Source organism: Haliotis rubra, unplaced genomic scaffold, assembly GCF_003918875.1.
Source record: "Haliotis rubra isolate DU_JTF1 unplaced genomic scaffold, ASM391887v1 Scf420, whole genome shotgun sequence".
Taxonomy (NCBI): domain Eukaryota; kingdom Metazoa; phylum Mollusca; class Gastropoda; order Lepetellida; family Haliotidae; genus Haliotis; species Haliotis rubra.
The window spans coordinates 588,805-605,669 of NW_025767103.1; the positions used below are offsets into that span (position 1 = coordinate 588,805).

General features: G+C 39.7%; 1 protein-coding gene across 3 annotated transcripts in view; it reads right to left on the reverse strand.

Moving 5' to 3' along the window:
- LOC124288599 (receptor-type tyrosine-protein phosphatase alpha-like) overlaps nt 1-16,865 on the reverse strand; it is a 70,146-nt gene that overhangs the window by 39,680 nt on the left and 13,601 nt on the right. For 2 of the 3 annotated variants that reach the window (XM_046725151.1, XM_046725150.1), the window contains exons 2-3: nt 6,362-6,427; nt 5,557-5,622 (exon numbers count right to left, since the gene is read on the reverse strand). In XM_046725151.1, coding sequence (XP_046581107.1) covers nt 5,557-5,622; nt 6,362-6,427 — 132 coding nt within the window. The remainder of the gene's footprint in view (nt 1-5,556; nt 5,623-6,361; nt 6,428-16,865) is intronic. The other variant, XM_046725152.1, reaches the window with a different exon arrangement.

Consider the following 16,865-nt stretch of genomic DNA (forward strand, 5'->3'; position numbering starts at 1 on the left):
CGGTGGTGTCTGATACGTTCAGTCAGGAGTCGTTTGGAGGCTTGATGGAGGATAGGACTACAACTCCGCTCACCCATCCAGTCGGCAGCAGCCAAAACTATCCACCGGAAAACTGATAAGTAATTCTGACAGATAACTGTACAGAGAGCAGCAATTGCATAGAATATTGCGATGCGGCATATTGGAGCTGTACAGACAAATTGTGTATGGCGTGTACCTGTCAATGTGGCTGACATGACGGGTGCCGGGGAGGGGACAAAAAGTCCCGATTCTAGCCCTGTATGTTGCTAGATCCTCCATGTTATGCTCAGAACGTACACACAGAGCGTCCACACATCAGCTCATATCTTTAAGAGGTTAGTAGTTTCCTATGATGTTGATGTTTGATACAAATTCTTGGAGACTGCAGGTAAGTTAATGTGTACTGCGAAGGGAAGAAACTCCGTGTGAATGAGTTCGACTCTGTATTTTCTCCGGCTTCCTTCTCATCTATTATTATTGAAATCTCAGCCATCGGTGCCAACATTGTGCAGGTGACGGCGACAGACGGCGGCGATACAGCATCACCAACGGGGTGCACAAGGCAGGTTCACTATAGACGAGAATACTTGACAGATCGTCGCCAAACAGCTGAACAGGGAACTTGTGGACACTTATACCCTTACTGTCACCGCTGCTGATGATGTTGCTGGGTCTGCGACGTCAAGGGCGGTGACGACGTCCGTGATTGTGACAGTTGGAGATGCCAATGACTATGGCTGTAACGATGCATCGAACTATGGATGGATTGCAATTGTTGAGTCTCAGATAGCAATTTAAGTAGAAACGAAAAACTATCAATGATGCATCGATAGTATGTGTGACTAACGATAGTTTAGTAATTGACTTCCGTTAGTAGATGCGCAGCGCGAAATCTGGAAGTACCAGATTTCGTTCTTGATATAGAGTTATCTACCCCTGTTACATCTTAAACAAACATGGCTGCAAACACGGCATGCGACTCGGAGTTTGAAATTGTGAAAAACAATAAGTTTATGTTTTAACTGTTAACTTGATCTGGGTTTCATGTTTCATGTCAGTTATTAAAGGAGACTGAAACTATTTCAGATTGTTTTATTTATATAAACTACACATCCATCTGGAACATGATGTCTGAGACAACGCAAGGAGAAAAACGCTATTGCAATAGTATTGCAATAGTTGGACGCAATAGTATGTTGCAATAGACTATCGTTATCGCAAAAGTTGTTTCCCCTCCGTAGTCACCCCTACCAGTGACAACAACAATATATCTTGCCTTAGTTTCTATACGTCAAGTCCCACTGTTGTACTGTCGGTCATCTTGACGGTAACGGCCACGAAATCTCCGGTGACCCTAATTCTAATCTGAACAACTCTGTGATCACCGGAGAGCCACCACACCAACCTTCGACTTCACCATTCAAGTATCAGACGCAAGGTCGGGAATCTTGCAGCTCAGTAAATCCTTGAACAGGGAGGTAACTCCAACCTACACATTGACTGTCACCGTTACAGACAACGGAACCAGCCCTTTGAACAACGCCGTCACAGTATCTTTAACAATAACCGACGTCGACAACCATCCCGTGTTCCAGAATCTTAATTACGCTTTTAGCATTGGAGAAAACGTCCCGGCGGGCACTACTGTAAACTATGTGACCGCCATTGATGATTGATTACAGGCACGAATGGAGCTGTGGGATATGAATTCGTCATCTTCTGACAAGGAAAAAACACTCATTTCGGCGTAAATGGCGGAGGGAGATAACTACGAACGGTGGCCTTAATGACAATGATCCTGTGCTTGATGCTGCGTCGTACACAGGTTCAGTGAGCGGGAATGCTACCGTCGGTACAAGCATACTTTAGATAGCTACTACTGACAACGACATCGGTGTCAACGCCGCTGTGACGTGGTCAATAGGTGCGAGAGCTGCACTTTTCTTTGACATCACCATAGCTACGGGAGACCTTTCAATCAAATCAGCTGTTGACAGTTTTACCTTCAACGTCCTCGCTGTCGATGGAGGTGCTAGGCCACGAACGTCCACCACCACGGTAACAATAACTGTGACTGACATCAACGACATTAACCATGTAATGTCGCAAAGCTTCCACACCACAGAGGTTCCTTACAGCGGAATCTGTGACAGCTCCATAACCACTGTTAGCGACGCAGATGCAGACAGTGGGGTGAATGGACAAGTTATCTATACCCAACAAAATTGAACACTTGACACTGATCAATTTCGACATTTGTCTTTTTTATGTTTAATCAAATGATTTACAAGTCTGTTGAACAGTATTAAACAGTATGAATGCTTTAATTTCGTGAAATTACAAACGCTCACGTGCAAACCTTGACTTTGTAGCATATAAAGATGTAAAACACGAAATTCATGAGGTCATTCGGTGCATGTTTGCTTAAACTGAGCAGGCACATTCAATGTGAGCTGCAAAACAAATTAAACTTTGTATATTTATCTTTGTTTGGAAATGCCACGCCTTTCAAATCAAGAACGTCAACGTGTTATGGGGAGGCTTGACGCTGGTCAGTCTGCGTTCGCTGTTGCAAGAGCCTTTAATTGCTCACGACAGGCATTTTTTAATCTTAGAATGTTAGTGCATCAAACCGGAACTGTTGCCGACCGTGAGCAACACGTGTGACGTCACTCCGGGAAGATCAAGCAATACGATTACGTCATCTTCGGAACACATTTGTTACTGCAGCTTCCACAAGTATGGAGATGTTTGGTGTAGGGATTCGCAAGAATTCGTTTGCGTGCCGCTGGACTTCGCGCCCGAAGACATAATAATGGATCAGTTTTGACGTCTGTTCCGCAACCGACTGGTGGGGCCACAAGACACATCAGGTTCAATCAAAGACAGTGGAATTCGGTTGTCTTCACCGACGAATCTCGATAAACAATGAGATCCGCCGACGGCAGGGCCCGAGTGTACCACAGTCGAGATGAACGCCACGCTCAAGTCTGCGTCCGTGAAGTGGACAAATGTAGTGGCGAAAACATAATGGAATGGGGGGTCATATTGCGCACTCGGACGTTTCCCCTTGTTGTCGTTCGAGGAAACTGAAATGCTGCCCAGTTCAGGGATCAGGTTTTGCAACCTGTCCTGCTTCCATGTATGCAGAGACATGGCCCTGGACTGACGTTCCAACATGACAACGCTTAACCGCATATGGCAATTCTTACGCAGAATCTTCTACGAAATGGGGCCAGCTTGGTCGACGTGTTCGTCAGCACGTCACGCCACCACAGACGTTGCAAGATCTTCAGCGTCACCTTGTTGAGCAATGGCGACGTCGTCCTCGGGGTGTGTTTACTAACGTTCTAAGATCCACGAAGAGACGTTGTGTGGCTGTAAGAGACGCTAGATGAGGTCACAACCCTTACTGAAAACCTTAATCGAATTATTCTCCACGCTGTGGACTTCATTTTGGGAGGGTACCTTGTCATCATGAACGTTATCCTTGTTAAAGAGTTTTCCTTTGATGTCAAGATGTTCTGTGCCCAGCATACAACTCAAATTATTGTCTTAAACCTAATATGATTAAAAACCTAGTCCAAAACATCCCGGGTTTCAAGTTTTCAGTGCTGATCAGAATAGTACCTGGTACAAAGAACGTACAACTACCTCTTCCAAGTTGACTCAAACACAGGTTCGTACACCTACTTGTTTAGCTTCATAGATTATCTGTTTGTGACCAAGCTTACTGATGGTTTTACCCCAGTCATGAGTTCGAATCCTAGATGACATATCATCAGCATAGCATCAAGTTGACAAAATGTCGCATTACACGGGTCAAAGTATTGCTAATCCAAACTAATTCCATTTGTCTATGGTTGTTGTTTAAAACTGACGTCCTTGGTAAGATTTTTACTCTGTATCATATTACCATTATTCCAATAACATCCCGGGGTTGGGAATAGTGTACAATAAAACAAAGGCAGGACCTATTATACTCCTGAAGAGAATCGAACCTGGACCATTAGCCATATACGCCAGTATATTAACAGCTTGGCTTCTCCAGTGCCCCACCATACGTTGTAAAGATAAGCGTTTCAACATCCCATCGACACACATGTGTTGATAATCCAGCTATATGACAACAGACTGGAATTTCTGTCAAAACAGTGATTGACAGCATGAGCAACAGCTGACAGATCGCCACTGTTCACAACTTTAGGCCGAACTCTCTCATTCACCCAGTACAACCAATCATGCTCACGTGCAACCTTTAAGGATAGTTATTTGTTAGAATGATTATTCATCGAATATCAGTTCTTCCTTGTGTATGAGCGACGGAAAGCTAATACAATTATCTTCTATATACATCGATATTTCACTACAGTGTTTACTCTCAGATACTTCTGAAATGAATAAGATACACCCTTGTCTTGTGAAGTACCATGAGCATATTTAACCAAGATCGATCACCTGACATACTGCCGGGTACCCCTAATACAACGCGATCGTGACGTATGCTAAATATGTCGCCACATGTTACAGAGTGTTACACACTTGCCCACCTGTCCAGAGACGGGGTAGGTTTAGAGTCTACACAACTTTGAAACAAGGAAAATACACAGTTGGAAATCTATGGAAATCAAATTCACGACAAAAGTTTCCTCGTTTGGTGTAGCCGATGCAGGCCAAACATTTAGAGTCATTAATAAAGATTATCTATACAATGGTTTCCGACATTATTACTAGGAATCAATAAAGGGTGTTGTTCCCGATCATAAGAGGAAACACGTGAACACGGAACTACGTTGTCCAAAAGGATGACCGTGACCTCGCGTCAATGCATCAACTTAAAACAATTTGAAAATAGTACGGGAGCACACATGCAACGAACTGTCAAAATATTGCCAGACCCTGTTAGGAACTATCAATAAAGCAATTTCTAAAAACTCTTCAGAGTTATGATTTATTTCGGTAAGAACTTACAGGAAAAATAGTGCGCCTTTTCTTTGTAGTAATGACATTCCCGAAATACAAGTATGCATATAGACTGTACGTGGGCGTTTGGGATCCAAGTGATCAGACAGGCTTTGATAGCCTGAATGTGTTAGTTTGTATCCGTTCATGTGTCTGCTTACGTGCCTATGCGTGTGTGCGTGTTTGCAATTCAACCAACACATCTGTCATGGCGTAACACTCCCATAAACCCTTTCAAACAGATTTACCGTTCAACTTCATTCAGTCACTTCACTGTGGCCAGGAACCGTTAAGATGCAGGCTACAACTGGTCTTCAGCAAACCCATGCTTGTCGTTAGAGGCGACTAAAGGAGCGGGTAGTCAGACTCGATGACTTGATTGACACAGGTCATCGTATCCCAGTTGACCGATTCTCATGGTGTCGATCACTGGGTTGTCTGGATCAGATTTGATTATTTACAGACAGCCACCACAAAGCGCGGCGTTAAACAACAAACAAACAAAATCACTTAGGGAATAAACATAATTCATGTCCTCTCATCTCTGTGTACCAGTAGTAACCTGAGACTTACCTGATGACACCATCGATGACGTCACTGATGACGTGTTCACGGCTGTACTGGAGGTGTAGGTAAGACCTGAAAACAAAGTAGAATCTAGTATTAGACGGAAAAACAATTATAGCGTATATAACTCTATACCAAGGGAAATAGCTTAGTATAAAGTGATGTAGCTTTGTATGACTGACTGACTGACTGACTGAGTTTGGTTTTACGCCGCTTTGAGCAATATTCCAGCAACATCACGGCAGGGGACACCAGAAATGGGCTTCACACATTGTACCCATGTGGGGATTCGAACCCGAATGTGGGGATTCGAACCCATGTGGGGACACCGCCCCAGCCTTGTATAAAGTGATGAAGCTTTGTATAAAGCGATGAAGCTTTGTATGTAGTGATGTAGCTTTGTATAAAGCGATGAAGCTTTGTATGTAGTGATGTAGCTTTGTATAAAATGATGAAGCTTTGTGTGTAGTGATGTAGCTGTGTATAAAGTGGTGAAGCTTTGTATGTAATGATGACGCTTTGTATGAAGTGATGAAGCTTTGTATGCTTTGTATGACGTGATGTAGCTTTGTATAAAGTGATGTAGCTTTGTATGTAATTATGTAGCTTTGTATATAGTGATGACGCTTTGTATCAAGTGATGTTGCTTTGTATGCTTTGTCGATCACTGGGTTGTCTGGTCCAGATTTGATTATTTACAGACAGCCACCACTTAGCGCGGCGTTAAACAACAAACAAACAAAATCACTTAGGGAATAAACATAATTCATGTCCTCTCATCTCTGTGTACCAGTAGTAACCTGAGACTTACCTGATGACATCATCGATGACGTCACTGATGACGTGTTCACGGCTGTACTGGAGGTGTAGGTAAGACCTGAAAACAAAGTAGAATCTAGTATTAGACGACACAACAATTATAGCGTATATAACTCTATACCAAGGGAAATAGCTTAGTATAAAGTGATGTAGCTTTGTATGACTGACTGACTGACTGACTGAGTTTGGTTTTACGCCGCTTTGAGCAATATTCCAGCAACATCACGGCGGGGGACACCAGAAATGGGCTTCACACATTGTACCCATGTGGGGATTCGAACCCATGTGGGGACACCGCCCCAGCTTTCTATAAAGTGATGAAGCTTTGTATATAGCGATGAAGCTTTGTATGTAGTGATGTAGCTTTGTATAAAGCGATGAAGCTTTGTATGTAGTGATGTAGCTTTGTATAAAATGATGAAGCTTTGTGTGTAGTGATGTAGCTGTGTATAAAGTGGTGAAGCTTTGTATGTAGTGATGACGCTTTGTATGAAGTGATGTAGCTTTGTATGCTTTGTATGACGTGATGTAGCTTTGTATAAAGTGATGTAGCTTTGTATGTAATTATGTAGCTTTGTATATAGTGATGACGCTTTGTATCAAGTGATGTTGCTTTGTATGTAGTGATGTAGGTTTGTATGAAGTGATGTAGCTTTGTATGACGTGATGTAGCTTTGTATGTAGTAATGAAGCTATGTAAAAAGCGATGAAACTTTGTATGACGTGATGTAGCTTTGTATGACGTGATGTAGCTTTGTATGACGTGATGTAGCTTTGTATATAGTGATGTAGCTTTGTATAAAGTGATGAAGCTTTGTATGAAGTGATGTAGCTTTGTATGTAGTGATGTACCTTTGCATGTAGTGATGACGCTTTGTATCAAGTGATTTAACTTTGCATGAAGTGATGACGCTTTGTATGCTTTGTATGACGTGATGACACTTTGTATGTAGTGATGTAGCTTTTTATGTAGTGATGAAGCTTTGTATAAAGCGACGAAGCGTTGTATGCTTTGTATGACGTGATGTAGCTTTGCATAAAGTGATGAAGCTTTGTATAAAGTGATGAATCTTTGTATGACGTGATGTAGCTTTGTATGACGTGATGTAGCTTTGTATGACGTGATGTAGCTTTGTATATAGTGATGTAGCTTTGTATAAAGTGATGAAGCTTTGTATGAAGTGATGTAGCTTTGTATGTAGTGATGTACCTTTGCATGTAGTGATGACGCTTTGTATCAAGTGATTTAACTTTGCATGAAGTGATGACGCTTTGTATGCTTTGTATGACGTGATGACACTTTGTATGTAGTGATGTAGCTTTGTATGTAGTGATGAAGCTTTGTATAAAGCGACGAAGCGTTGTATGCTTTGTATGACGTGATGTAGCTTTGCATAAAGTGATGAAGCTTTGTATAAAGTGATGAATCTTTGTATGAAGTGATGTGGCTTTGTATGAAGTCATGTTGTTTTGTATGCTTTATATGACGTGATGTAGCTTTGTATATAGTGATGAAGCTTTGTATGTAGTGATGTAACTTTGTATGTAGTGATGACGCTTTGTATGAAGTGATGCAGCTTTGTATGAAATGAGGTAGCTTTGTATGCTTTGTATGTAGTGATGTAGCTTTGTATAAAGCGATGTAGCTTTGTATGTTGTGATGTAGCTGTGTATAAAGTGGTGAAGCTTTGTATGTTGTGATGTAGCTTTGTATAAAGTGATGTAGCTTTGTATAAAGTGATGAAGCTTTGTATGTTGTGATGTAGCTTTGTATAAAGCGATGTAGCTGTGTATAAAGTGATGTAGCTGTGTATAAAGTGGTGAAGCTTTGTATGTTGTGATGTAGCTTTGTATAAAGTGATGAAGCTTTGTATGTTGTGATGTAGCTTTGTATGTTGTCATGTAGCTGTGTATAAAGTGATGAAGCTTTGTATGTTGTGATGTAGCTTTGTATAAAGTAATGAAGCTTTGTATGTTGTGATGTAGCTTTGTATAAAAGTGATAAAGCTTTAATATGTGAGTGTAGCTTTTGTATAAAGTGGTGAAGCTTTGTATGTTGTGATGTAACTTTGTATAAAAAGTGGGTGAAGCTTTGTATGTTGTGATGTAGCTTTGTATAAAGTTGTGAAGCTTGTATGTTGTGATGTAACTTTGTATAAAGTGGGTGAAGCTTTGTATGTTGTGATGTAGCTTTGTATAAAGTGATGAAGCTTTGTATGTAGTGATGTAGCTTTGTATATAAAGCGATGTGCTTTGTATATAGTGATGTAGCTAATGTATAAAGTGGTGAAGCTTTATCATTTGTGATGTAAGCTTTAGTATAAAAGTGATGGAAACTTTGTATGTTGTGATGCTTAACTTTGTATAAAGTGATGAGAAGCTTTGTATGTAGTGATGTAGCTGTGTATATAAAGTTGTGAAGCTTTTGTATGATCTTATGCTGTGTATATAAAGTGATAAAGCTTTGTATGTTGTGATGCTTAACTTTGTATGTAGTGATGTAGCTGTGTATAAAGTAGGTGAAGCTTTGTATGTTGTGATGTATCTTTGTATGTAGTGATGCTGTGTATAAAAAGTGATGAAGCTTTTGTATGTAAGTGATGTAGCTTTGTATAAAAGTGATGTGCATATAGTGATGTGTAGCTGTGTATGAAGTGGGTGAGAGAAGCTGTATGAGTGATGTAGCTGTGTATAAAGTGATGAAGCTTTGTATGTTGTGATGCTGTGTATGTTGTGATGTAGCTTTGTATGTTGTGATGTAGCTGTATGTTGTGATGTAGCTGTGTGTAAAAGTGATGAAGCTTTGTATGTTGTGATGTAGCTTTGTATGTTGTGATGTAGCTGTGTGTATAAAAGTGATGAAGCTTTGTATGCTGTGATGTAGCTGTGTATAAGAGTGATGAAGCTTTGTATGTTGTGATGTAGCTTTGTAGAAAGTAATGAAGCTTTGTATGTTGTGATGTAGCTTTGTATAAAAGTGATAAAGCTTTTTGTGTATGTAAAGTGATGTGCTTTGTATAAAAGTGGTGAAGCTTTGTATGTTGTGATGTGGCTTTGTATAAAGTGGTGAAGCTTGTATGTTGTGATGTAGCTTTGTATAAAGTTGTGAAGCTTTGTATGTTGTGATGTAACTTTGTATAAAAGTGGGTGAAGCTTTGTATGTTGTGATGTAACTTTGTATATAAAGTGATGAAGCTGTTTATGTGTATGTAGTGATGTAGCTTTGTATGATAAAAGCGATGTAGCTGTAATGTAGTGATGTAGCTGTGTATAAAGTGGGTGAAGCTTTTGTATGTTGTGATGTAGCTTTTGTATAAAGTGATGAAGCTTTGTATGTTGTGATGTAGCTTTGTATGTAGTGATGTAGCTGTGTATAAAAGTGATGAAGCTTTGTATGTTGTGATGTAGCTTTGTATAGTGATGTGATGTAGCTGTGTATAAAGTGGTGGTGAAGCTTTTTGTATGTTGTGATGTAGCTTTGTATGAAGTCAGCTTTAGCATGTTGTAGTGATGTAGCTGTGTATAAAGTGATGGAAGCTTTGTATCATGTAGTGATGTAGCTTTTGTATAAAGCTTGATGTAGCTTTATGTATGTGTGATGCTGTGTGTAGATGTGAAGCTTTGTATGTTGTGATGTGGCTTTGTATGTAGTGATGTAGCTGTGTGTAAAAGTGATGTAGCTTTGTATGTGTTGTGATGTAGCTTTGTATGTTGTGATGTAGCTGTGTATAAAGTGATGAAGCTTTGTATGTTGTGATGTAACTTTGTATGTTGTGATAATGTGCTTTGTAGTGATGAAGCTTTGTATGTAGTGATGTAGCTTTGTGTGTAGTGATGAAGCTTTGTATGTTGTGATGATTGTAGCTGTGTATAAAGTGATGAAGCTTTGTATGTTGTGATGTAGCTTTTGTATGTTGTGATGTGGCTGTGTATAAAGTGATGAAGCTTTGTATGTTGTGATGTAGCTTTGTATGTTGTGATGTAGCTGTGTATGTTGTGATGTAGCTGTGTATAAAGTGATGAAACTTTGTATGTTGTGATGTAACTTTGTATGTTGTGATGTAGCTGTGTATAAAAAGTGATGAAGCTTTGTATGTTGTGATGTAGCTTTGTATAAAGTGATTTGTGAAGCACTTTTGTATGTAGTGATGTAACTTTGTATAAAAGAGTGATGCTTTAGCTATGTTGTGATGTAAATGTATAAAAGGATGGAAGCTTTGTATGTTGTGATGTAGCTTTGTATGTTGTGATGTAGCTGTGTATAAAGTGATGAAACTTTGTATGTTGTGATGATGTAACTTTGTATAAAGTGGGTGAAGCTTTGTATGTTGTGATGTAACTTTATTATAAAAGTGATGGAAACTTTGTATGTAGTGATGTGAAACTTTAATAAAAGTTGTATGTTGTGATGTAGCTGTGTGTATAAAGTGATGAAGCTTTGTATGTTGTGATGTAACTTTGTATAAAGTGGTGAAGCTTTGTATGTTGTGATGCTTAACTTTGTATAAAGTGAGTGAAGCTTTGTATGTTGTGATGCTAACTTTGTATAAAAGTGATGGAAGCAGGCTTTGTATGTTGTGATGTAGCTTTTGTATGTTGTGATGTAGCTGTGTATATAAAGTGATGGAAGCTTTGTATGTCGTGATGTAACTTTGTGTATAAAAGTGGTGGGAAAGGCTTTGTATGTTGTGATGCTTTGTATAAAGTGGGTGAAGCTTTGTATGTTGTGATGTGCTTTAGCATAAAGTTGTGAAACTTTGTATGTTGTGATGTGTGTAGCTTTTGTATAAAGTGAGGTGAAGCTTTGTATGTTGTGAGTGTAACTTTGTATAAAGTGATGGAAGCTTTGTATGTAGTGATGTAGCTTTGTATAAAAGCAGTGTGTAATGTAGTGATGTAGCTGTGTATAAAAGTGAGGTGAGAAGCTTTGTATGTTGTGATGTAGCTTTTTGTATAAAGTGATGATGAAGCTTTGTATGTTTGTGATGTAGCTTGTATGTAGTGATGTAGCTGTGTATAAAAGTGGTGAAGCTTTGTATGTTGTGATGTAGCTTTGTATGTAGTGATGTAGCTGTGTATATAAAAGTGGTGAAGCTTTGTATGTTGTGATGTAGCTTTGTATGTAGTGATGTAGCTATGTATAAAAGTGATGAAGCTTTACAGCTGTGTAGTGATGTAGCTTTGTATAAAGCGATGTAGTGTATGAGTGATGTAGCTGTGTATAAAGTGGTGAAGCTTTTTGTATGTAGTGGTGTAGCTGTGTATAAAGTGATGAAGCTTTGTATGTTGTGATGTAGACTTTAATATGTTGTGATGTAGCTTTGTATGTTGTGATGTAGCTGTGATGTAGTGATGTAGCTGTGTATAAAGTGATGAAGCTTTGTATGTTGTGATGCTTTGTATGTTGTGATGTAGCTGTGTATAAAGTGATGAAGCTTTGTATGTTGTGATGTAGCTTTGTATAAAGTGATGAAGCTTTTATGTGTGAGTGATGTAGCTTTGTGTATGTGTGATGTAGCTGTGTATAAAAGTGAGTGAAGCTTTGTATGTTGTGATGTAGCTTTGTACTTAAAAGTGGTGAAGCTTTGTATGTATGGTGATGTAGCTTTGTATGTTGTGATGTAGCTGTGTATAAAAGTGATGAAGCTTTGTATGTTGTGATGTAACTTTGTATAAAGTGGTGAAGCTTTGTATGTTGTGATGCAGCTTTGTATAAAAGTGGTGAAGCTTTGTATGTTGTGATGTAGCTTTGTATAAAAAGTTGTGAAGCTTTGTATGTTAGCTTGATGTAACTTTGTATAAAAGTGAGTGGGAAACTTTTGTATGTTGTGAGAGTAGCTTTGTATAAAGTGATGAAGCTTTGTATGTAGTGATGTAGCTTTGTATAAAAGCGATGTAACTTTTTAATAATGTGTGATGCTGTGTATAAAGTGGTGAAGCTTTGTATGTTGTGATGTAGCTTTGTATAAGTGATGTGAGCTTTGTATGTTGTGATGTAGCTTTGTATGTAGTGATGTACAATGTGTATAAAGTGGGTGAAGCTTTGTATGTTGTGATGCTTTGTGTGTAGTGATGTAGCTGTGTATAAAGTGGTGAAGCTTTTGTATGTTGTGAGTGTGGCTTTGTATGTAGTGATGTAGCTGTGTATAAAGTGAGTGAAGCTTTTGTATGTAGTGATGTGGCTGTATTATAAAGCGATGCTAGCTTGTATGTGAGTGATGTAGCTGTGTATAAAGTGGTGGCTTTGTATGTAGTGATGTAGCTGTGTATAAAGTGATGAAGCTTTGTATGTTGTGATGTAGCTTTGTATGTTGTGATGTAGCTTTGTATGTTGTGATGTAGCTGTGTCTTAGTGATGTAGCTGATGTATAAAGTGATGAAGCTTTGTATGTTGTGATGTAACTTTGTATGTTGTGATGTAGCTGTGTATAAAGTGATGAAGCTTTGTATGTTGTGATGTAGCTTTGTATAAAGTGATGAAGCTTTGTATGTAGTGATGTAGCTTTGTATGTTGTGATGTAGCTGTGTATAAAGTGATGAAGCTTTGTATGTTGTGATGTAGCTGTGTATGTATAAAAGTGATGAAGCTTTGTATGTTGTGATGTAGCTTTGTATAAAGTGGTGTGAAGCTTTGTATGTAGTGATGTAGCTTTGTATGTTGTGATCTTAGCTGTGTATAAAAGTGATGAAGCTTTGTATGTTGTGATGTAGCTTTGTATAAAGTGGTGAAGCTTTGTATGTTGTGATGTAGCTTTGTATAAAGTGGTGAAGCTTTGTATGTTGTGATGTAGCTTTGTATAAAGTTGTGAAGCTTTGTATGTTGTGATGTAGCTTTGTATAAAGTGGTGAAGCTTTGTATGTTGTGATGTAGCTTTGTATAAAGTGATGAAGCTTTGTATGTAGTGATGTAGCTTTGTATAAAGCGATGTAGCTTTGTATGTAGTGATGTAGCTGTGTATAAAGTGGTGAAGCTTTGTATGTTGTGATGTAGCTTTGTATAAAGTGATGAAGCTTTGTATGTTGTGATGTAGCTTTGTATGTAGTGATGTAGCTGTGTATAAAGTGGTGAAGCTTTGTATGTTGTGATGTAGCTTTGTATGTAGTGATGTAGCTGTGTATAAAGTGGTGAAGCTTTGTATGTTGTGATGTAGCTTTGTATGTAGTGATGTAGCTGTGTATAAAGTGATGAAGCTTTGTATGTAGTGATGTAGCTTTGTATAAAGCGATGTAGCTTTGTATGTAGTGATGTAGCTGTGTATAAAGTGGTGAAGCTTTGTATGTAGTGATGTAGCTGTGTATAAAGTGATGAAGCTTTGTATGTTGTGATGTAGCTTTGTATGTTGTGATGTAGCTTTGTATGTTGTGATGTAGCTGTGTATGTAGTGATGTAGCTGTGTATAAAGTGATGAAGCTTTGTATGTTGTGATGTAGCTTTGTATGTTGTGATGTAGCTGTGTATAAAGTGATGAAGCTTTGTATGTTGTGATGTAGCTTTGTATAAAGTGATGAAGCTTTGTATGTAGTGATGTAGCTTTGTATGTTGTGATGTAGCTGTGTATAAAGTGATGAAGCTTTGTATGTTGTGATGTAGCTTTGTATAAAGTGGTGAAGCTTTGTATGTAGTGATGTAGCTTTGTATGTTGTGATGTAGCTGTGTATAAAGTGATGAAGCTTTGTATGTTGTGATGTAGCTTTGTATAAAGTGGTGAAGCTTTGTATGTTGTGATGTAGCTTTGTATAAAGTGATGAAGCTTTGTATGTAGTGATGTAGCTTTGTATAAAGTGATGAAGCTTTGTATGTTGTGATGTAGCTTTGTATAAAGTGATGAGGCTTTGTATGTTGTGATGTAGCTTTGTATGTTGTGATGTGGCTGTGTATAAAGTGATGAAGCTTTGTATGTCGTGATGTAGCTTTGTATAAAGTGGTGAAGCTTTGTATGTTGTGATGTAGCTTTGTATAAAGTGATGAAGCTTTGTATGTAGTGATGTAGCTTTGTATGTTGTGATGTAGCTGTGTATAAAGTGATGAAGCTTTGTATGTTGTGATGTAGCTTTGTATAAAGTGGTGAAGCTTTGTATGTTGTGATGTAGCTTTGTATAAAGTGATGAAGCTTTGTATGTAGTGATGTAGCTTTGTATAAAGTGATGAAGCTTTGTATGTTGTGATGTAGCTTTGTATAAAGTGATGAAGCTTTGTATGTTGTGATGTAGCTTTGTATAAAGTGATGAAGCTTTGTATGTTGTGATGTAGCTTTGTATAAAGTGGTGAAGCTTTGTATAAAGCGATGAAGCTTTGTATGTAGTGATGTAGCTTTGTATAAAATGATGAAGCTTTGTGTGTATTGATGTAGCTGTGTATAAAGTGGTGAAGCTTTGTATGTAGTGATGACGCTTTGTATAAAGCGGTGAAGCTTTGTATGAAATGTCCAGATAAAAATACACCGTTCCATGGATACGCTGACTATAGCCGATTTTAAAGGTTAACTCAGATACCATCCACAGTATACATGACTCCCACAGTATACTGACCACCAGTGTAACATGGATACCCCACTCAGACACAGTATACTGCCTCCCAGCAGACCAGTGTAACATGGATACCCCACTCAGACACAGTATACTGACCACTGTAACCAGACCAGTGTAACATGGATACCCCACTGTAACAGACACAGTATACTGACTCCAACCAGACCAGTGTAACATGGAAACCCCACTCAGACACAGTATACTGACTCCCAGCAGACCGGTGTAACATGGATACCCCACTCAGACACGTTATACTGACTCCCGCCAGACCAGTTTAACATGGATACCCCACTCAGACACAGTGTACTGACTCCAAACACACCAGTGTAACAAGTATACCCCACTCAGACACAGTATACTGACTCCCAGCAGACTACTGTAACATGGATACCCCAATCAGACACAGTATACTGACTCCCACCAGACCAGTGTAACATGGATACCCAACTCAAACACAGTATACTGACTCCAAGCAGACCACTGTAACATGGATACCCGACTCAGACACAGTATACTGACTCCAAACAGACCACTGTAACATGGATACCCCACTCAGACACAGTATACTGACTCCCACCAGACCACTGTAACATGGATACCCCACTCAGACACGGTATACTGACTCCCACCAGACCACTGTAACATGGATACCTCACTCAGACACAGTATACTGACTCCCAGCACACCAGTGTAACATGGATACCCAACTCAGACACAGTATACTGACTCCAAGCAGACCAGTGTAACATGGATACCCCACTCAGACACAGTATACTGACCAGACCAGTGTAACATGGATACCCCTCTCAGACACAGTATACTGACCAGACCAGTGTAACATGGATACCCCACTCAGACACAGTATACTGACTCCCAGCAGACCAGTGTAACATGGATACCCCACTCAGACACAGTATACTGACTCCCACCAGACCAGTGTAACATGGATACCCACTCAGACACAGTATACTGACTTCACCAGACCAGACCAGTGTAACATGGATACCCCACTCAGACACAGTATACTGACTCCCAGCAGACCGGTGTAACATGGATACCCCACTCAGACACGTTATACTGACTCCCGCCAGACCAGTGTAACATGGATACCCCACTCAGACACAGTATACTGACTCCAAACACACCAGTGTAACATGGATACCCCACTCAGACACAGTATACTGACTCCCACCAGACTACTATAACATGGATACCCCACTCAGACACAGTATACTGACTCCCAGCAGACCGGTGTAACATGGATACCCCACTCAGACACGGTATACTGACTCCCACCAGACCACTGTAACATGGATACCTCACTCAGACACAGTATACTGACTCCCAGCAGACCAGTGTAACATGGATACCCCACTCAAACACAGTATACTGACCAGACCAGTGTAACATGGATACCCCTCTCAGACACAGTATACTGACCAGACCAGTGTAACATGGATACCCTTCTCAGACACAGTATACTGACTCCCAGCAGACCAGTGTAACATGGATACCCCACTCAGACACAGTATACTGACCAGACCAGTGTAACATGGATACCCCACTCAGACACGGTATACTGACTTCCAGCAGACCAATGTAACATTGATACCCCACTCAGACACAGTATACTGACTCCCAGCAGAAAAGTGTAACATGGATACCCCACTCAGACACAGTATACTGACTCCCAGCAGACCACTGTAACATAGATACCCCACTCAGACACGGTATACTGACTCCCAGCAGACCATTGTAACATGGATACCCCACTCAGACACAGTATACTGACTCCCACCAGACCAGTGTAACATGGATACCATACTGAAACACAGTATACTCCACCAGACCAGTGTAACATGGATACCCCTCTCAGACACAGTATACTGACTCCCCAGACCAGTGTAACATGGATACCCCACTCAGACACAGTATACTGACTCCCACCAGACCACTGTAACATGGAT